The 21685-nt window shown below is 43.8% G+C and overlaps 1 protein-coding gene across 2 annotated transcripts in view; it reads left to right on the top strand.

Annotated features, from left to right (window-relative positions):
* The window catches only part of LOC146868193 (glutamate receptor U1-like), a 162138-nt gene that overhangs the window by 81801 nt on the left and 58652 nt on the right, over positions 1-21685 (top strand). For both annotated transcript variants that reach the window (XM_085609240.1, XM_085609246.1), the window contains exon 3: positions 6105-6193. In XM_085609240.1, coding sequence (XP_085465366.1) covers positions 6124-6193 — 70 coding nt within the window. In that variant the 5' untranslated portion in view covers positions 6105-6123. The remainder of the gene's footprint in view (positions 1-6104; positions 6194-21685) is intronic.

Below are 21685 nucleotides of genomic sequence, written 5' to 3'. Positions count from 1 at the left end.
ATAAACAGAATACCATCATAAAAGTCATTGAGAAATTTAATTTCTTCAGCTGTCAATCAAACTCAGGGACAAACAAGAACCTCAAAAAGAAATACAATAATTAGTATAGTGTTACCTCAATGTGATGGCCATCGCAAAATAAAATTATCAACAATAGCACGGTATCTAACAAACAACCATCTAAAAAATATTTTTGTACAATAGACAAAGATTCCTTTACTGCTTTTCGTGCTATGTGCTGACGATGTTTCGGCCCTAAGAAGGGCGCAAGGGTCTCATCAGGACGATTATAATATGGGGTCATCTGTGAAAAATAGTAAAGAACAATCCTCACTGCAACATTTCCCTATTCATTAGGACACTTCAGATAATAATCTCTTGTTCTCCCAGTGTTCTGATATAACACAGATGTCCACCTTCTAAATTGTTCTTAACTCATTTTTACTGATGTCCCCATATTATAATTGTTCTGATGAGACCCTTGCACCCTTCTAAGGGTTGAAACGGCATCGACACATGACAAGCAAACCAGTAAAGGAATCATTGTCTATTATACCAAAAATACATTTAGGTGGTTGTTTGTTAGTAGCAAATCAGCCCATGTGTAACCATGCTTTTGTTGACCATTTTATTTAGTGATGGCCGTCACATTAGGGCTCATTATTTTTATAGTGGTTTCTGTTTATTTATTACTATATGTCATTGATTGCATGAGTTTATTTATCCTCCATATGTATGATCTAGCAGAAATGATACCTGGAAGAACCATTGTTGCATTATAATTGTATGATAGATACCAAGGTTCACATGGGTCTAAGGGTTGCTCCTGTAGTCTTTTAACCCCTTCGCTGTGGCGCGAATTCCGCCGCAGCGCTGGGGGGGTTTGGGGGGGTTGACGGCGCCGCTGTGCTCATGACGGAACCACGCCGTCATGAGTCACGGGTGAGCTGTGCTCATGACGGCGTGGTTCCGTCATGACTCCACCCACTGCGCTAATCGCCCGCACAGGCGGGGAATCAGCGCAGAGTGGGAGGAGCGGCGGCCAACGGCCGCAGCATGACGGAACCACTCCGTCATTAGCACACGGCACCCGTGGCTCATGACGGAGTGGTTCCGTCATGAGCGGGGAAAGGGTTAAACATTTCAATGACAAAGGCACCTCAAAACTGGCCAATACTGACTTTAAAAACAGGGTGTGGACTGACAGAATACATTTGCATTTTTTTTTAAATGCCACTAGCAAACCTATCTGGGTCAGGCACTGTAGAGAATTCAGGAAATTGATACCTTTGGCACCTCTGATAACAGTATTGGCAGTGATGAATAATGTTGATGGCCTCCAAGGGAAAGAACTGCAGGTTTTATGGTACATGCACAAAAATGTCAGTCTACTCTATTTTTAAGATGTTTATATCTGTATCTGTTCTAATTTTTCATGAAGACACTAGTCAACAAGTCCTTGAGACTTTATGCTTGACGATCCTTATCATTTAAATTTCTAATTAAAATAATTACCTAATTGTTTGACATTAAGACTTGAATTATGCTCACTTTTTATTTACTTTTCAGCATTTATTTCATCATTTGACATGGGAAGTCATACACAAGGGAAGTCATACACATGTCACTCAACCCTTTTGTGATCTGCTTTTTAAAGTTTGTAATCTTATTTAATATTTCCTATGGTGACAGTTGACTATTTTTATTGTCCGAATTCCTAGCTAGGAGGATTTCTGATTGATCTGGTGAGCTGGTTTCAGTTTCTTGCATGTGTGTTTGCTTCACTATTCAGAAGATGGCTCAACAGTAAAGGTTGATTTAGGGGGAAATTAATACTGTAATCTCACAAACGAAAAGTAATGTAAAAACAATTAGGAATATTTCACATAATTATCTGAAAATTTGAATTTCATACTTAATGGGCCATTTATAAGAAGATTGTGCTCGCCTCTTTCTATTAAATCATGTTGACTGGGCACTGTTTGACCTTCTAGTATCCCTTTTTCTCACCCTCGGGGCATGCCGGGATGCTCTGACCTTCCTTTTGATATACAATATCCTTACTCAGCCTTCTGACCTGATCTGATTATATTCAGCAATAAAACCTTCCAAAATTGAAACAATATTGGTTAAAAAATAATCCGATTCCTAGAGCTGCACCCTCAATGCAAAGAATGGTTGCTTGACATTTTACAAAGGTGCTGTTGGATGGCCGCAGCATTCAGCTGTTTGCTATCGATTTCTTATTCAAACTGAAAAGAAAATATAAGGCCACCATGTGGGAGAAAAGTTTGTCTTTAATCATAAAACTCTGTATGGATTAATATATGTACGTTCAACATCTCGATTCTTCTGTTGTGTTATTTTTATTCATTTATTTGTCATATTTTAATATGTATGACGTTTTTCTTTTCTTTTAAATAAAACTGTTCACTTTGGAACCAAAATATAAGAAGTCATACAAAAACCATAACACAGCTGACTCAATCAATTGTGAGGTACATTACAGAAATCCTAACAAATTTAGTTATTATCAAAATTGTTCACTTGTTGGAATATTATTCTCCAAATATCAGTTTATTACCAGCGTTGGGAAAACATAGCCTGATCATGGTTCATGGTATTCATTTTTGCCCTGAAATGTACAATTTTGCAGCAGAGTTTATTTGCATATGTTGAAAACTCACTCCCTATGTAAGAAATAGTACTTACATACTCTCTAAAATGCAGTAGCAGCTGCTACTGGATGGGAGTGGTTAGGCAGATTGGCGGGGGATTAAAAATATGAAAAAAAACCACTTACCTGGCTACGGCCAGCCAGCCGGCCACCTCTCCTCCGTCTTCTCTATCTCCAGCCGGCTGCTGCCTTTCCTTTGTCCTCTTCATCTCAAGTTCGGCAGCAGGAAGCACCCGGGCTCCCCGCAGCCAATCATAACACTGCAATGCAGGGTTCCATTGGTCTGAGCGCGGTGGTTCGGCGCTCAGACAGGCAGTGGGAGCCTGGGCATGTTCTCCAATCAGGCTGTAATGCAGCCAGGGTGGAGAACATGCAATGTGCGCATGAGAATTTGTTCGGCCCGAGATGGCCGGCCAAAGTGTCATGCGCACTTACAGTGTGGACACCACTCCTCCACCTGCAATGCTCTGGCATCACAGACCCCAGCTCCGCCCACACATAACCAACTGAGCCACTGAAGTAGAAAAACTAAATTTATAATAATGCAGCGTTATTATCATTTTATTATTCCGTCTTGAACTGCTCGGAGAGCAGTGGGGTGACGCTCTTCAGCCTTAGCGGAGGAGCTGCCGCTTCTAAAATGGATTCTATAGTAAGAGAATCTCAATACGCAGTGATGTTGTAGATTTAAACAAATGTGTACCTCTGCACATCATGGAAAAAGGATGCAAACAATGAATAATTCTTTGTAAACACACAAGTGATTAGTCACTTTAACCAGCCTTGTTGGATGGTCTGAGTGATTTAAACAGTCCATACAATCAGTAATGATGTGCACACTCAGATGTCCAACCCAGAGTGGTAGAAGAGCAAGCCAAAGAATCAAACAGCAACACACAGACATGTGGCTCCAGAGGATGTCGGGGAGCAATGATAGAACAACGATGGATGTAACATTAAGGAAGCAAGAGAGTGAGGGGTAAGGGCACAGTTCGAGGAAAGGTTAATATTAAGGTGGACAGAGAGGGGTTCTTGCGCTAGAACACTCCAGGCAGTAACAAGGAAGATTTCACAAGAAGACACTATTGATCACTTCTCCCTTTACCTTCAGAACCTGGGAGGAGAGACGATGGCCCTCATTTACTATATGTTGATGCACAGCAGCGCAGCAAGCCTTCCTGCTGCACCGCTGCGTGTCAAAATAAAAGGGCAGAAATGCGCCGTATCTACAAGATACGGCGCATTCCTGTCCTTCCCCCTGCGCAGGCGCACAAACAGCAGACTGGGGCCAACGCAGACACCCTTGCGCCACGTTGCAAGGGTGCCAGCGTTGTGGAGATGAATGTTTGTGCAGGAAGGGACACTTTATTGCAAAAAAACAACCATTCATGCCATTTTCCTCTTTCTGTGCTTGCTGCATTCTGCCACTCGGATTCTGTCACATTCCCAGTTTTACAAAACATTGTAAATCTTGGAATGTGTCAGGTTCCATGGATGTTGCGAGGGGACACCCATAGCAATACCCATGGAACGCCCCTTTCAAGTAGATTAAGTCATGAAAGGGCCCATATTTACAAGGCCATAAAAAGTCATGCAAGGTGGCTTTACGTGGCATTGTAAATAGGGTCAAGCCCAATGTGCTGCCGATGCTTCAAAATAAGTGACGCACCAGCGGCGCAATGAGCTTGTAAATTTGGCCCTAAGAAGGCAGGGAAAGGCACCTAACCAAAAAGGTAGGTCCTCCTGGGGAAGAGGAAGTGGGTGTTAAAATGTCTCTGACCGAGACACTTTATAAAGAGGCCAGTTGGGTCCTAAATAGTGTGTTTCATACAGTAACATGCACACATTGATTAGACGAAAGAAACCCCTTACGCATGCTAAAGAGAAATAACACGCATGGAGCTACAAAATGTGAATACATTACATAAGTGAAAATAAGTTTTTCTTAAAGTGCTCTCATTTTCGCTGTGTTCAGTCCACAACAAATGTTTGGCAGAACACACTCTATCTCAAGTTATCCATTTCATCCTAAGACAGCAGCCTGCCAAGGAACTGGGAATGGGCTGCAAAAGATTTCAAGGCAGGGCCTTCAGTACAGTAGCCAATCATACATAACAAAATTGTTGGTTTTTATCTATTGAACATTAGATTGGCAGTTAATGCAGGATAGTATGGAGCGGTACGGAGTGAGTCTGTGGTTGATGGTGCAGTATGCATTGTGTTGTCATTGTGACTTCTGTTTGAGTGTGTGGAATGATATATATGTGAATATGTGATTGATTCGTAAGTTACCAATCACGGTTCTGTGGTTTTGCCTCATTTGGTGTGGCTTGAGAATGCACATCAGGACTTGTGTATTGACCAGCTCTCTTCGGGGCATATTATCAACAAACAGCGATGATTATCGCTAAGCGCGTTTAGCGCGGTTTTTCCTATTGCCGTCCATCGATGGATTTTATCGCCGAGATAGCGCGTTATTATCAACGTTTATCTCCAAGGCGATATTAAACCCAGCGATAGCGGGGAAATGCGGAAATATTGCATGAAATACAGTGATAAAAACTCAGCAATAGGTAAAACCTTGATAATAAGACATGGTGCACTTAGCCTGACAATCCACCTCCCATAGGATAATATAGCTAAGTCAGGAATTTTGCAGACGTTAGATTCCAGCGTTAATGGGGGGCTTAGCGCGATTTTAATTGTGGCTACGCGGGTCCGGGGCATCGTTGTAAATATTGCAAAGCTGCGTTAGCGATGTATTCTCATTAGTGATGCGATGCAAGGCATTAGTAAAACAGGTGCTAGAACAAGGAAACATGTGCTGAAGCCTGTTAGCGTGTCCTTGATAATACTGCGATTAAATTATTGCCGCTTTTCGGCCGATAACGGCCACGAAAGCGGCGATAATGGGCTTGATAATATGCCCCTTCATTTCTACGTAAGCATGCTGAACAGAATGGGACAGTGTTGTATATGTGGCGTGATAGAATGTGAACTGTGGTATCTCGGAGGAAGGAAGTTGCTGAGGTGTGTGATAGTAGAGGTTGATGCTGCGGTAATACAGACAATAGAATTATGTGGGACGTTACTCTCAGCAGTGTTGGATGGGAGATGTGGGGACAAGTGGTGTGATGAAGTGTTGAATAGTTTAGTAGGCTGCAATGTCTTGTGGTTACTGAGGGTATCTGGGGTTGGCAATGAGATCCTGGGGGGTGATAGTAAGATCATGGGTGTGCCGTGTTGTGGGTTGTGGTGGTGGCGGCAGCTATGAGGTGGTAGTGCAGTAGGGGGGAACAGCAACAGGTGGTTTTGTTATCAATGGTCATGACATGATGGCGGTGAGTGTATCGTAGAAAGTGAAATGAAACTGCGCCTATGATGGGAAAACAAGAGGGTTTGATTATCTGGTTTGTAATTTCCACAGGGGCAGAGTTCCAGCTGCAATGGTCCGAACTATGGGCTTCCTGATCTGTGTGATTGGCCTCATTCTCCTGGGTGAACCAAGTCATGTCGGTAAGTATTTGCCAACAGCATGACCGAATGTTTTTGTTTCTATTCTATTGTTCTCTCTCTCTCTCTCTCTCTCTCTCTCTCTCTCTATATATATATATATATATATATTCACTGAGCAAAGCAAAGGTTAAGAGGACCTTTATGAGGAGGGTGTAACACCCAAACACCCCCCTGAAGCCCCTGCCTGGGTTCATGGCCTGTATGTACGGATAAAAACCCCAATAGTGCACCGGCCACTTACCAGCCATCATAAAGCCCCAGACAACAGTGCCATTTTAGGCCTATTTCGATTTATTTCTTTGTCTCCCTTACTTTTTATCAGACAGCAACAGCACTTCTGGGGAAGGCTGTTCATTGGATAGTATTAGCACTTGTGCCTATTCCTTCAACGTGACAACACCAGCACTTCAGTCTACGGTGTATATACATTTAATACGACACTGCCACTTGCTTATATAGGATAGTGCCTACACTTTCGAGTAGGATTGTGAATCGGGGCAGTGCCTGCACTTTTGAGCACGGTTGTGACTCGGAAAGTAACAGCACTTTGGAGCAAGGGAGTTAAGACTGTATCAGAGCATCTGTGCAGGATAGCTACAAGTTTCATTGAACACTACAGCACTTGTGACTGGTGTCTATACGTATGATAGGCGATCACTTATATTATTTTATACAATTATTTTTATGTATCATGCCTAAGCCTTTGCAGAATTTTAAAACCTGAACAAATGTCATTTACTTTTCTGTTTGAAAGGTGGCGCCTCTAGAAGCAGTCCTCTCACTTCTCGGTCATGGGGATGGTCCACAGCAGGGTAAACAGACACTGATCTGCAGGGCAGAAGAAAAAACAAGCATTGGCAAAGCCAATAAAGTTAGCCTCTGTGGAATCCATTGGTTTTGTCAATGTTTTGTTTGACATGTTCACAAAAGCGCGAGCTGTTGTATAGTAAGGCTTAAAGTTTTAAAAAGTGCTATGACGTGGACAACGTTGGCCAATCCTATCACTTTAAAAAAAAACTTTAAGCCATGTTGTACAGCAGATAGCGCAGCTGTGCCACGTGTCTTAAAAATGAAAGTGTCCCCATGTAATGTAAGTGGTGCTCGTGTAAAGACCTCCAATACCTTTGGGTCGAGTTTTAACTACATAAAAGAACCAAAATGTAATTAAATACAAATTAAGAGCCAGGAATGGAGATAAGAAGGACATGAGGGAGGAGGGTGGGGGACAAGAGGGGGGATGTGGGAGGTCGCAGGAGGTGGATTAAGCAGGGGGGTGGAAAACAACAGAGAGCAGGGAGGAGGATGTGGTGGGTTAAAAGCAGGGGGGGTGCATTCAAAACAACAGCAGTTGAAGGGAGTGGTGAGTTCCCAGGCCGGGGAGGAGAGAAGACAGCTGCAGATGCACTATAATGGAGCGCTGGCTAAGTGTCCCTGTGAAATGTAAGTGGTGTTCTTGTAAAGCACTCCAAACCCCTCGGGTCATGTTTGCACTACATAAATGCACCTAAAAAATAAATAAATAAAAATAAAAGTCCCTGAATGGAGAATTAAAGCTTAAAGGCAATCTGTTGCCAGAAGATGGCAAACACATGCACTCGTATGGAGTGCGGAAAGAAAGTAAATAAAGCATACCTCGGAAGTGCGCGGCCAGTGGAAGGACGCTGTCTTTTTGTTGCCTGTCGAGTCCTCTTTTCCATGGCATGGGTTGAGGAACACTTCCTGCTGGCATCCTGGCTGTCTGAGAGATAAGAGCTTGTTAGATGAACGACGAATGTAGGGAAGGATATAGAGGCCTATCTGTGGAGCGGTTTCAAGTCATATGTGAGTGTGTGCGTGTGTGTGTGTGTGTACGCGCTAAGATGTATGTGCACATGCATGATGTATGGATAGAGGAGGAGGTTGTGGAATCTGGGGGCACTGATTGCTTTCCTTGATAATCAGCTTCCCTAACACCCTATACTGAGGGGTGTAGAGTGAGTGAGTGAGTGACTGAGTGAGTGAGTGAGTGCAAGTGAGTACCATGTGACCTACAGATGTAGCCATCTTTAATGACTGAGAAAATAAAGTAAAAGGGGTGGAGAGATGTAGAAACACAACCAGGGACAAAATAAAAGAAAGACTAAGTCAACCAGCTGTCTCTTACCGGACTTGAAGAAGAGGACTTTAATTTGAGATCTTTTCTAATTTGAAGTTTATTTTCTCACCGCAACAAAATCAGGATTGGGTTCCAGGGAGTAGGGTTGTAGGTCTTGCATACTCAAGATATTTTTCCTACATGATCTTTAATACACATGGGCTTTAATAATCAATGAGTTCTAAAAGGGAAGATCTGGAAGTTGGAGAAAGAAGTTAACGTTTTACAAATTTTTCAACTAAAGGGGTTTCAGGTCCCATCAGTGACCGAATTAGAGATGATGTAAAACAAGCAATCACCTTTAGGTTTCCCACCTAAAGGTGAAGCTCTATTTTGTTCAATCAATACCCCATTTACAAGTCTTTGGAGAAAACCAAAATAGGGTGCATTGCAGTATTCAGTTGAACTGTTTTCAAGAGCACTAATAAATTGGTCTCTTTCACTTCTAGTAATGCAGTGTATAGTTTTCATAGGTTTATAAAAATGGAAAGTATATATCTCTTGTGTTGTCACTCACTTGAGTTCACTGCTATTATAGGCAAGATGGTCCCTCATGTTGCTTTAACAGTGATTGCTTCCAGGGATGGCTTTAGGGGAGTGCGACTGGTGCAGCCGCACTGGGTGTTGACCCGTGGAGGGGTGCTGACTTCAGAGGGTGGCGCTGTGTTTAGCAGTAACTTATGATGGAAGAGGTGAGGGGCACTTATGCCCGATGGGAGGGAGAGTATCTGAGAAGGCGGTCATGGGGTGTGGGGCGCCAAAAATGAGTGTCACACTGGGTGCCACCAGCACTAAAGCTGGCCCTGATTGCTTCTTACAAAAGTTGAGAGAAGTGGTGGCCCATCAGAGCCTTTCATGCACTCCATTATATTATAGAGGCCACCTTTCCAGGCCAGGTATTGGTCCTATGATCAGAAGGAAGAACCATGTGCAAATTTAATCTCCATGAAATAAACTCTTGAAGGACTATAAGTGGCAATACAGGCATTGAAAAAAGTCGCAACAGAAAGGCGGTGTGATGTAAGCTGCAAAGTGCCTTAGAAATATTTGTATTAGAAGTATACGTATCCTTCCTCCATCAACAACAATAAGCATGTTTGAGAGCTTCTTTTAACTTTATTGGGAGAGGAAGTGATACATTCTATCTCTAAAAAGTTCAAAGTCACTCTTTTTTGTAAGTGTTTGATGTTTGTGGAGTAGATTACCTCTATGGCAAAAACTGAAAGTCCATAGCTTGCTGTGGGCAAAGTGGAATTCACATTCTTACATTGTGTTAGGTAAAACAAAATCTGAAGTCAAAGGATCCATTCGTATTTGTCCAAATGCAGTCAAAGAGAGACAAGGGAATAGCTCATGTAAGTTTCCTAAAGAAATAATTGGCCATCAACCCATTTTAGAATGCTGGAGGTGATGATGTATACATATTGCAATCTATGGTATCCTTTACTTCACGGATTCTATTGTTGGACATTTATTGTTTTACTTTTACTTGGTCAACAATGTCTGAATGAACTTCACATAAAGAGTAGATTTATTTAACTACCCACCAGGACAACTGAGCTGCCGTGATCTAGCCATAAATTATATTTTACTAAGGACAAGAGATGACATTTTTTATCATAAATCTGAAATTGTAGTACCAGCATTTTTATAATACTTTTTAGATATACGATACTCAAAAGGCCATACATTTCTATTTTAAAATGGTTCCTTTGTTTGACCTTTCTTTATATGTGTTTACTCTCACCTACCAAAGCTGTCTGAAGTTGTCTGGTTGTGAAAGAACTATTGGCTTAACAAGAACTTACAGTGTGCTTAGAGCCCACCCACAGCTTACCATTAGTTTACTTCATTGTCGCTTGCTTTTTTTATTGTTGTATTGTGTTAGCTCGCTTTTGTCTTGTGTATTCCCCTCCACTAGATCATGTCCTCTTTACCGTGATTTTGATTGGCTCACATCTATCTTTGAACTACTTTTTCTTTTAAGCACTCCATGAGAGTGCATGTGTTTTCCAGCTCTGTCCCTTGTGTTCTTCCCCCACCACCACCACACTTTGTGTTGCTCTCTCCCTCATGTTCTGCTTGATCTCTCCCTTTTGTGCGATTTTCCCTGACCTTCGTGCACCACGTTGTTTTTACCTTCATGTGCTTCTCCTCTCCCTGTGTTGCTTTTTCCTTAGTATGCTTCTCTTTCGCTGTCTGTGTTGCTCTCTATCTCTCAAACTAATTTTCCCTACATCCTGCCACCCAGCTTTTTTTGTGTTATTAATCCCCACCAACCCGCTCCCTCACCCATTCCTCTGTTGTTCCCACTACAACAGTGATCCATTTTTGGGAGGGCCAGGAAGCAAATTGCTGCCTGCCCCTTCAATTTAATACAAGCACTGACAAAGCCATTAGTTCTCACCAATGCAAGAGCTTTTGGTTTTGCCAATATGTTTTAGCCATGTTGTACACCAGCATGGCTGCTGATCAGCATGACTAAAGGTTATTGGTGTAAAGGAAAGTGGCATTAAGTGTTGTAAAGTGGAGTAGAGTGGAGTGTTATGGAGTGGAGTGAAGTAGCATGGAGTGGCGCAAAGTGGCATTGAGTGGCGTAGAGTCTCACAAAGTGGCATAGTAGTGTGGTGTGTCATGGAGAGAGTAGAGTGTCATAGAGTGGAAGGGTGTAGAGTGGCATAAAATTGAGTGGCGTGGAGTGCAGTGTCAGAATGGCATAGAGTGTCGTAGAGTGGAGTGGCGTACTGCAGAGTGGAGTGACATAGAGGGTGTTGTGTAGAGTGGAGTAGTGTTCTAGAGTAGAGTGGTGTAGAGCGGAGTAGACTGTCATAGAGTGGAGTGGCATAGAGTGGAGTAGTGTAGTGGAGTGGAATGAAATGGAATTGAATGGAATGGCATAGAGTGTAGTAATGTGTTGTAGAGTATCGTAGAGGGAAATGTCGTAAAGTAGAGTAGAGTGTTGTATGGTGCAGTGGCATAGAATGTCATAGAGTGGAGTGGCGTAGAGTGGAGTGGCAAAGTGTGGAGTGGAGTAGGGTATCATAAACTAGAGTATAGTAAAGTGGGATGGAGTATCATAAAATGAACCGAGTAGATCGGAGAGGTGTACAATAGAGTGGCATAGGGTAGAGTGGCATACAGGGCAGTGGTGCAGAGTAGATTAGAGTGGTGTAGAAGACAGTGGCGTAGAGTGCAATGGCATAGAGTGCAGTGGCGTAGAGTGGAGTGATGCAGAGTAGAGTGGTGTAGAGTGTAATTGCATACAGTGCATTGATGTAGAGAGCAGTAGAGTGGCATAGAGTTGAGTGGTGCAGAGTAGGGTGCAGTGGTGTTCTGTAGAGTAGCATATAATTTCGTGGCAGAGAGTGCAGTCTTGCAGAGTAGAGTGTCATAGATTGCAGTGGTGTGGTGTAGAGTGCAGTGGTGTAGAGTGGAGTAGTGCAGAGTACAGTGGTCTCGAGAACAGTTTCGTAAGATTACAGAGGTGCAGAGTACACTAGAGTGGCGTAAAGTGCAGTGACATAGAGTGCAATGGTGTAGAGCGGCATAGCGTGCAATGGCATAGAGTGTAGTGGCGTAGAGTAGAGTGTTGCAGAGTAGAGTATAGTGGTGTACAGCACAGTGGTGCAAAGTAGTTGGTGTGGAGAGCAGTGCTGTAGAGTGCATTGGTTTTGAGTTAAGTGGTGTAGAGTGCATTGGCAGAGAGTGCAGTGGTTTAGAGTAGAGTGGCTCAGAGCTCAGTGACGTGGAGTGATGCAAAGTAGAGTAGAGTGGCGTAGAGTGGTGCAGGGTAGATAGTAGTGGTGTAGAGTGCAGTGGCATAGAGTGCAGTAGTGTAGAGTAGATTGTTTGAGAGTAGAGTGAATCAGTGTAGAGTGGAGTGGTGCAGAATAGAGTGGAGTGGTGCAGGGCAGAGTGCATTGGTGTAGAGTGCAGTGGCATAGAGTGCAGTCTTTCAGAGTAGAGTGGCACTGAGGGGAGTGTTGTATAGTGGAGTGGTGTAGAGTCGAGGGGAGTGGCCTAAACTGGAGTGGCGTAGAGTGCACCGGCATAGAGTGGAGTGGTGCAGAGTATAATGCATTGGCGTAGAGTGCAGTGGCATAGAGTGCAGTGTTTCAAAGTAGAGTGGTTTACAGTGGAGTGTTGTAGAGTGGAGTGATGTAGAGTAGAGTGGAATGGCCTAAACTAGAGTGGCATTGAGTGGAGTAGTGCAGAGTAGAATGCATTGGCGTGAAGTGCAGTGGCATAGAGTGCAGTGTTTCAGTGTAGAGTGGCATAGAGTGAAGTGTTGTAGAGTGGAGTGGTGTAGAGTAGAGTAGAGTGGCCTAAACTGGAGTGGTGTAGAGTGCAGTGGCGAAGAGTGCAGTGTTGCAGAGTAGACTAGAGTGGGGTAGGGTGCATTGGCATAGAGTGGTGCAGAGTACAGTAGAGAGGTGTAGAGTGCAGTGGCGTACAGTGGATTTTTTAAGAATAGAGTGCAGTGACGCAGTATGGAGTGGCACAGAGTGGAGTGGTGCATAATAGAGTGCAGTGGCATAAAGTGGAGTGTGCATGGTGTGGTAGCACACTGCCATAACAGAAGGGCACATCTTCAATTGAAATGCCCATTACATTTGCACATACATACAGTTTTATTGATAAAAGTATACAGCTCACAAATAATAATGCGTTTAACTGTTATCGCCTAGTGTTTTTATTTATTTTGATCCTATTAAAATATCGGTTTCAACCACACTTAGTAATTACCAAAGATGTGCTTCAGTTGTACTTTCATACTTCTTATGTAATATGAAATATCTGCACAGGTCATTTACAGATATTTACATTTTGTGTATTAGAAAAAAATAACATTGCAGAGCCGTCCCCCAGCACACCCGCAGGGACAGCATGATTGTCACATAAATCCTGTCACTTTGAAGTCAGAGAAAAAACACAGTAAACACCAAGCTCCCTCATTTGACTTCTGTCTTTGAATAAATGCACAGCAGTGTAACAAGATAAAAACAAGATTTAAAGACCTGTTTACAGAAAGCAGCGCTCTGAAGAATACAATAAACATGGGATGGGTTACGGAAGGGGCAAACGCAACCTGGACAACCTAAAACGAAAACAGTCAGCAAATAGAAAGCAAGCAAACAAGAGTTACTAAACGCAAAGTCAATGAATGGTAATGGGTAGAATGTATTCCCAAGGAAGCTTTCAGAATGTCTCCAGGATAACATTAGAAAGCCAGACAGCTGTGCTGTCTGGTAGGATTTGACTTAAAAGGCACTCTTAAACTACTCCAGTTTCATTTCTTTTAACTACTGATACATCGTGGATCGGTAAATAAAAAAGAAATGTCACCCGCATGCCCTTGCGTGACGTAGCATGCATGTGCCTGTGTGCACTTGCTAAATGAGGCAGCAGTTAGTAGCTGTTGCGTTATAAGGCCTTTTTTGTGCCTGTGTTGCACATCATTGGCAAAAATGCATTATGCCAACGCTGTGCAGCATCACCAAAAGGTATTGGCAAAGCCAAAAGGTCCCAGAAGTGAGAATATTGGGGTTAACAGTGATTGTTTTTAACACAGTTATTTTTTTTTGGCTTCATTTTTCTACATCCTAGCGTTTGGGCCTTTAAAATTAAAGTGGGTCATCCAGGGGAGATCCTCCACTAGGGCGGAGGAGTGGACCCCACTGCTTTCTCTCAGTGCAAGAAGCAGAAACATAAAATGGTAATAACTACCATTTTATGCTTCTGCTCCTCGCACTGCAAGAAAGCAGAACAAACTGCTTTGGTTGTGCGCGGCAAAAGACACACAATTGGGCAGGGCTGCTCTGCAAGCAGGGGAGGAGTGGTGTGCCCACTCCTGAGGGCACAATGACTGCTTTGTCGGCCCTCTGGGGCCGCCCAAACCAGTCATGCGCACTCTGCCCTCTCTCCATGCAGGCTGCAATGCAGCATACATGAAGAAAATGGCCTCCCGTTAAGCCCCTGACTGGGAGGCGTCCCCACCAATCACAATGCTGTCATTGCAGCGTTGTGATTAGCTTAGGGGAGGGAAGGGGGGCTGCCTGCTTTCTGTTCCTGCCGGAGGCAGGAGAGCAGCAGCAGGCGCCGAGCAGGACTGGCACCAAGAAAGCGCAGGACCCAGCCGGTGGACATGTACGTTTTTTCTTTATTATTATATGATATCTCCCCCGCCTCCTTCCCGCGCGACCCCTCCGGCCCCACCCACCCACCAGCCACGGCTGGGGTCATCCATTAGGAGACATCACTCTTCCCTCTTCTCAAAATGCTAGCCATTCTCAGTAATTGGTGTTGCTTTTTGAATGTGTGTCTGTGAAGTTGTAGCAGCATAACCCCCCCGGCTGCGAAGCAAGAGAACAGAGCTGCAATGCAAGCTACACACTTGACCATACTGTATGATGCTGGCGAAGCCAGTTCCACGTCACAATATCTATCTCTAAAGTATCAACCTACATGTATATTGGGATCACAATATAGAACCCCAAAGTATAACCGTGCTATGTGTAGATTTACTTTTATTCACGCCACAGGGATGATACTTCGAGAGTCAATAGTCAATATGTTGACCTGTGTAAAGCGCTGTGTAAACAATTTCACATTTACATCTATCTACCCAAGTCTAGGAACTTGCTTGACATGCCCTGGAAAATTACAATCGCAATGTAGGCCCCTACAGCACCTGTGTTGTAATATATTATGATTGCATTTATTTAGCGCTTACTACCACTGGCGAGGCGTTGAAGCGCTTTTGTATCCACGAGATTACCAGACTAAGCCACTCAATTTTGAGTAAGACATTATTTTACATTACACCACTGTGGCGAAGGCAGAGTTCTACTTTTCAGTGCGGGATATGAACATAAAAGTGTGATATTAAACAAACAAAACTTATGCATTAAAGAAACAGAAGCATAATAACAAATCATAACATCAAATAGCAAAATTAAAGACGAAAGGTAAAAAAAAAGTATATGAAAGCTTAAACTGGACCGTAAACACTGTGATCTAACACCTATGACTTTTTGGCACTGATTTTGATGCACAGTCGCGTTATTTCATTTTCACTTCACCAAGCCAATCCAATAACCAGCCACGAGGCGTATGGTTTTGCTGTAACTGTGCTGCCTGGGCTGCCACAGGTCCTCAGCTCTGCAGCTGCTCTGAAGCTGATGCCAAATCTGTACTGGGACCAGCGCCAAGTGGCCTGGGATTCTCACCTCTCGCGAGAACCTTCGTTTCTCCGGTCTCCAGACACCTGGGGCTTCGGAAGCCCATGAATGCATCAAATTGTTTGAGACGTTTGGTTGGCTTCCACCAGGTTTATCCACAGGGTTCAGAGCCTGGTCAACACAGGCCCACTGCAGGGGGTGGAAACGCGCAGCGCGCGCCCTCTCGCCAGTGTCAGCGGGATGGGAAGTAACAGTTGAAGCTTCCTGTGCAAATCTACTTAATGTGAAACACCAGGGAAGAGTTTGCTGCAGTATGTCTGCGGAGCCACTTAATATGACGCACGCATGCGTTCATTAATTCTTTACAAAACAATGCACCGCAGTTCCAAGTAGGGTTAGGCTGGATAAGAAGCTTAATTGGTGCGCTCTCGAAAGTGGGTACGGAAATCGCAAGGCTGAGTAGAACTTAGATTGATAATCCGGGACCACAACATGTGACCCCTCTGGTGATGAGAGGGGCCTCTGTTTCTGTCTCTAAAGCCATGTTACATCTTGGCTGGAGTTGCGATCATCAGACCATCCTCGTGTGTTGGTCTTTCGGAGGAAAACCAGGGCAGAACGGGGTAACCAAAAGCAGCCCGGGAAAAAAGGCTCAAACCAGCCTGCACTCTCTTTCCAGCCATCCTTTCTCTCTCTCCTTCTTTTCTCTCTGTTCTCTGGACGCTTTCTTTCTACTTCCACCTCCCTCTCTTTCTCTCTGTTTTGAAGCCTCCCTTTGCCTGCCGCAGTTAACCCCGGAGAACTGGGGACAGTGACAGAGACACCAGGAGTGACCCTGGCTTTTCAAAGCTGGCCTTCAAGGGCTCCAGACCACTGGGGAAAAGCCCAGTGGAATAATAGGCCTGTCTCTCCCTGAGGGGAACATGGACTTAGAGCAGTGCTTAATTTGAGCTGGTGGTTTCCAGTGCTCAGCACTGGCACTTTATTGTCAACACCAGCACGTATGACAGCCTGCCACATGGTGGCTCAGTGTGTCTAATTTTGTGATGATTACAACTAAAGTTGTTTAAAAATGCAATATACATTAAAATGACTAATACCTGCAACCCAAAGCTACAGAATAGTTTGGCCAGCAGGTATTAGTCATTTTTAATGTACAATAGTTATTCAGAATTGTCACACTTGTAGGAGTGTGATGGTTAGGTGTGTTGGTACTGTCATTAGCAGTGCAGGCAAGGACAATGGGTGGTGCAAGCTGCAGTGGTCTCCTGACATGGGCCTGGCACTTATTTTTAAAATATTATGCACTGACTTAGTGAAAGCTCTGAACATTAAGCAGGAGTTAGCAATGTGCATAAAAGCAGATCTTTTTGTTAAAAGAAAGGGCCTCTTTTTTTCATTGGGTGCCACGTCGCAGTGTAGGTTTGTGCAGCACGTACATGTGTTTGATATCATATCAGGGACTGGTGTATCATGTCCAACCTGGCTCGGTTATGTGACATTATAGAACAGGGTCCAGTCGGGCTGGATCCATACTATCCATGTAAGAAAACTTTACATGCAACTAAACTAAGAAGTACATTTACATAATTTGGTATGGATCCAGCCACTCTGGACCTCTCCCTGCAAAATAAAAAGTAGACATTTCACACAAAAATGCATGCAGATATCCTTTTCAGTGTTTTGAAAAATTTTCATTGTTGAAAATCATTTTACCCCAGACATTGGAAATAATTCCATGACTGAGAAAGTTATAAATTGTCGGATTACAGCGGTAAAAAACATGGGTTAAGCAAGTTTCAACTAAATCTATCTCTCCACATTAATATCTGAATCAAATGTTTTGAGTGGTGAAGAAGAGCATGTGGAGACAAACGTTTTAATTATTTTCTTAGAAGGATCCTGAGACACACAGTTAAATGTTTCTGTTGCCCAGAGAGCAGAAATACACATCTATGACTTAACCCTAGAAGAAGAAGAAATTGTGCCTGGGCATGCAACTCTACAGCACAATTGCTCTAGGGATGCACCATTCAGATCATGAACCTGAGAATGCCTCCATCCCCAAAGGATTGCGTTCCAATTACCATGGTTCCGCACAGTCTTTCTAAAAACCTGGCCCACCTTTGTTCAGCTCTCTACAAAACACCCAGAACAACTTCAGATCAAACCGAGGCTTGAACCTCACTCACCTTCAATCAAGTTATAATGTGATGGATCGGTGCAACTTTCTAGACTTAGGCACACTAAAGTGGCATTTCCCACCACCTGGCTTCCACTGGTGGCACTGCTCAATTCAATGGTACAAGCAATGAAAACCCTCCCCTTATGCACATCCTTCATTTTGCTCTGAGGTCCGCAAACCTGTCATCCAACCTGCATCACATGAGTGCCACTTGACTCTCTGGTCAAAGCTTTCCTGAAACTGACCCCTGTCACTAGATTTAAACTCATCGATAGAAACACGAGTCTTAAAGGAATCCAAATAGTCATCTGGCCAATACCATTTTATATGACAAAATACAACAGAACAAATCTCAGGAGCCCTTCAAAGAAATCAGAACTAGTTGTCTGGACACAGATGACCTAGGTATTACTCGAAAGGCATGTCAACAATACAGAGGACCAATTAGTAGACTTTAGGCTCATGACCTTGGTAGGAAATTACCTAAGAGGTTCTGTCTGTCCTGCTGGGCCTTCCTCATCTCTGTATATTAATATGCTGGGCAGCAGGCTGGACTGGTTGCCATTGAGAAGTACCTTGATATCATTCGCACATGAGAGAGCATTCTGATGGATGGGGAAATATGGAAACCAAGTGATTTCTTAATGGGCTGCAACTCTGCACAATCACTAGGGGTGGGAAGAGGTTGGAGGCTAGGACTTGCCCTGTGCCAGCGAAGAGCAGGGTGTCTCAGCTTGCCAATAGCCAGACTATACCTGGGATGGAAAGAGTGAAGCTGGAGGTGGGTGGGCGAGGGGGTGGTGCCTGCTCATTCAAAGACTTCATGCTCTGTCATCATCATTAGGAAATCTGACTTGCATGGATTTAATGCACCACAATTTAAGGGATTGCATCACTGTCCTGACATCACACACCTTTGCCCCAAGTGACATCACAGGTTTGACCCTATGTCTAACCCTTCCCCTCAACAGTATTTTGTAGCACAAAAACACCACTTATACCTATAACCCCCTAATGATCCAGATCTAGTGATTATGCTTTAATGTTGGTTTTTGCACAACAGTTAATCCCTTTGTTGTTTCCTGAAGACTAGTGGAGTGAATTGGTTTTGGAACATCTTGGGAAGCTATTCTAAATACCCGAGCCAGATGTCGGTACGATCACCGATCTGTGGAAGATTTGCTGTTGTGAAGATTTTGATGGGGGTATCAGGGTATTGGTTTGTAGATGCATTTTGATACTGAAAAGTTTGATTCTGTTGTTGGTGTATCGTGGGCATTGTTAGTGGCAAGGGCACAGAGAAGCTAAAAGAACACTTGATAATTCCATACAGCTCCATACAAAATTTAATAATATGCGCACTTGTGAAGCCATAAACCTCCAAGTGTAGATGTAGTCAACTTCCAGCTTATTGGGCCCATCACGCATGAGCAGATGGCTCTCCACGGTACTGCAAATGCTCGTTGAGCAACCATCGGTCTGAGAGACACTGCTTGGTATGCAAATACACAAGCCATCATTTTATCTCTAGTAATAGATGCAGATCTTCGTAAAGGAACTCTCCCCATCTTATCTTTCCAGACTCCATGCGGTTTCACAACTGTCACATTCCATCAGCCTCGACCGTAGAACTCGATATACCGTGCTCCAACTTCACCCACTCACCACTCTCCAAGTGCGTCCAGCGATAGGAATGTCCTCATCCAGATTTCTACAGACTCATAATGATACTTACAGATTTTATGGAGTTATTAAGCATTAAATTGACCCCCCCACCCCACCCACGCCCTTAACTGAACCAGGCGGCAAACTCAGGGATTGCCCCGGGCGGCAAGAGGTCTAGCTACGTCACTGTGCATCCTCCTCATGAGATCTAATCTACACTGTCCCCTCATTCTCGTCTTGATTCAAGTGGCTGTGTAGGCCACCTATTTTGTCTCCACATACCCATTGCTAGCATCCCGTAGCTGGGCTCTTGGCTAATGGTTGGGCCGGTTCGTTGGTGTGTGCATGATATTAAAATTCTTCATGGTTTCAACAATTCTGGCCATGCTCTCCTATTGTTAAGCCAATAAGGCCAATAAATCAATTCCTTCATACTTTGCACCAGTTGAATATTGCAGTAGTCTAGTTTTCAGCTGTACAAAAGTTGTGAATTTGCACCTGTCAATGGGATGAACCACACAGAAATGTCCAACAGTTTGTCAGAAGCTCAGGTGTGTCGGCTCTGCGGGGTAGGTGAGGCTACAAACATTTTGTGAATATCCTAATAATTCCAAGCTTGCAGATAGCCAGCGAACCTTTGAAGTTAGATTCCCTGTTCCAAAACGGTAGGAGATTTACTCCTGTCAGGAAAGCAGTAAATCTGCTTCAAGATGGGAATAGGAAGAGAGCATCTTCAAAAGGAGGTAGGAGAAGGGGTTCTCAATGGGTGGAGGTTGGGACGGGGATATTTTTCCTGGGGAAAACATTTTTTTTTTACAAAAGTCGCAAAGGGCAAATCACACTAACTTGACGTTTTCAAATGTAGAAAAGATGACATATTTAGGACAGTAAAAATGTTACATGTACAAAAAGAATTAACATAATTCTACGTGCTTACATTTTCGACTTCTCTTCTTTTGTGAATCTAGACCAGTTTGTCACATCCCGAACTCCCAAATAGGAAGCAAAGCTATTCCCTAACGAGAGGCAACCCTCTCGTTTCTGCAAAATAGGACTCAACAAAGGCCCGGGCTTTAATTTAAGGTATAAAGCAGGGGCCTCTGTTGGAGTCGAGTGATAATCCCTGTCGAATGTTCCCGTTACAACAGGGACTAAATCCACGAGTGAAGGCACAAACAGCCTCCTGGTACATTTTGTTTGCTCGGTGTCATTCATCCAGTCGGGTCGGGGGGACTTGGTGCCCACCCGTCCAGCAACATGAGGCGTCTTCATTGTACACGGATCTGACCTGTTTCCCGCTTTCTTTCCCAGCCCGTTTCCTTGACAGGCTGCATTCAAGGCACTTCAGAGCGTGAAAGATGGACACTGGGTCCAGCAGGGCCGACTGCAGTGCCAGGGGCTGTCTATTCAAGCCCGCAGTTTCTGTGATTTCGTGGGCATTTAATGGGCATCAGCTGGAAAGGGCTCCAGAACGAGGCCTGGGGTTGGGCACCTCGTGATGGACCCTCGAGCCACAAACACAAACGCTTTGTGAGTTTCAAAGGGTTGGAAGCATTTCTTCAGAAAAGGAAAAAAATGGAAAACATCCCCTGCGGCCCAGTTTAGAAGAGAACGTCTTCTCAGTAGTCACAAGCAGGGCCTGGGATTGGCAATGCGCGGACAAAGCTGTTTTGTAACAAAACAGTTAAGGTTTTGTTCAAGTTTAGAAGACGTTTTGATGGACTGCCCTGCAGGAAAATTGAAGACGGGCCAAGTTTGGCAAATAAATTCCAGGAGGACCATGACAGAAAAGGGTCTTTATGCCTTTTGCATGAACTATTTAATAGAGTATGTCTCTTTCTCAATATTTTCATCTTGCATTCAAGGAGATATTTCATATTTTCAAAAAATGTCAATGTTATGGTGAGCACAGGCAGGCAGGGGACACATCACAGTACACTGTCATATTTATTTCTCTTTTGACCAAGAAGTTTTGTTAAACGCTGCAAATTGACTTTCCAATGGAAAAGGTTAGAGTGCAATCTAATAGGGTAGGTTACCATGTCCAATAAATACCCTTCAATCACAAGCCCTAATTTGGGGTGAGTATAGTTGAAAAACACTTGAATAGTGTAGTTTTCAAAAGCGACCTGAAACATTTGTGCTTGGGTTCATATTGGGCCTGACTATGTTGCAAGCCTAGGTCACTTTAAGCACAACGATCTGCACACATGTTCTATCCACTTGGAGGATGTGGCAGCTGCTAGGGAACAGTAGTGGTGGGCAGGAAGAGGGGGCTAGAAAAAAAGAAAAGGTGACTTACCTGCCGGCTGCCGCCTCTCCTCTGT

The sequence above is a fragment of the Triturus cristatus genome, chromosome 1_2 (genome assembly GCF_964204655.1).
Source record: "Triturus cristatus chromosome 1_2, aTriCri1.1, whole genome shotgun sequence".
Classification (NCBI taxonomy): Eukaryota; Metazoa; Chordata; class Amphibia; order Caudata; family Salamandridae; genus Triturus; species Triturus cristatus.
This window is presented reverse-complemented; position numbering and strand designations above follow the sequence as displayed.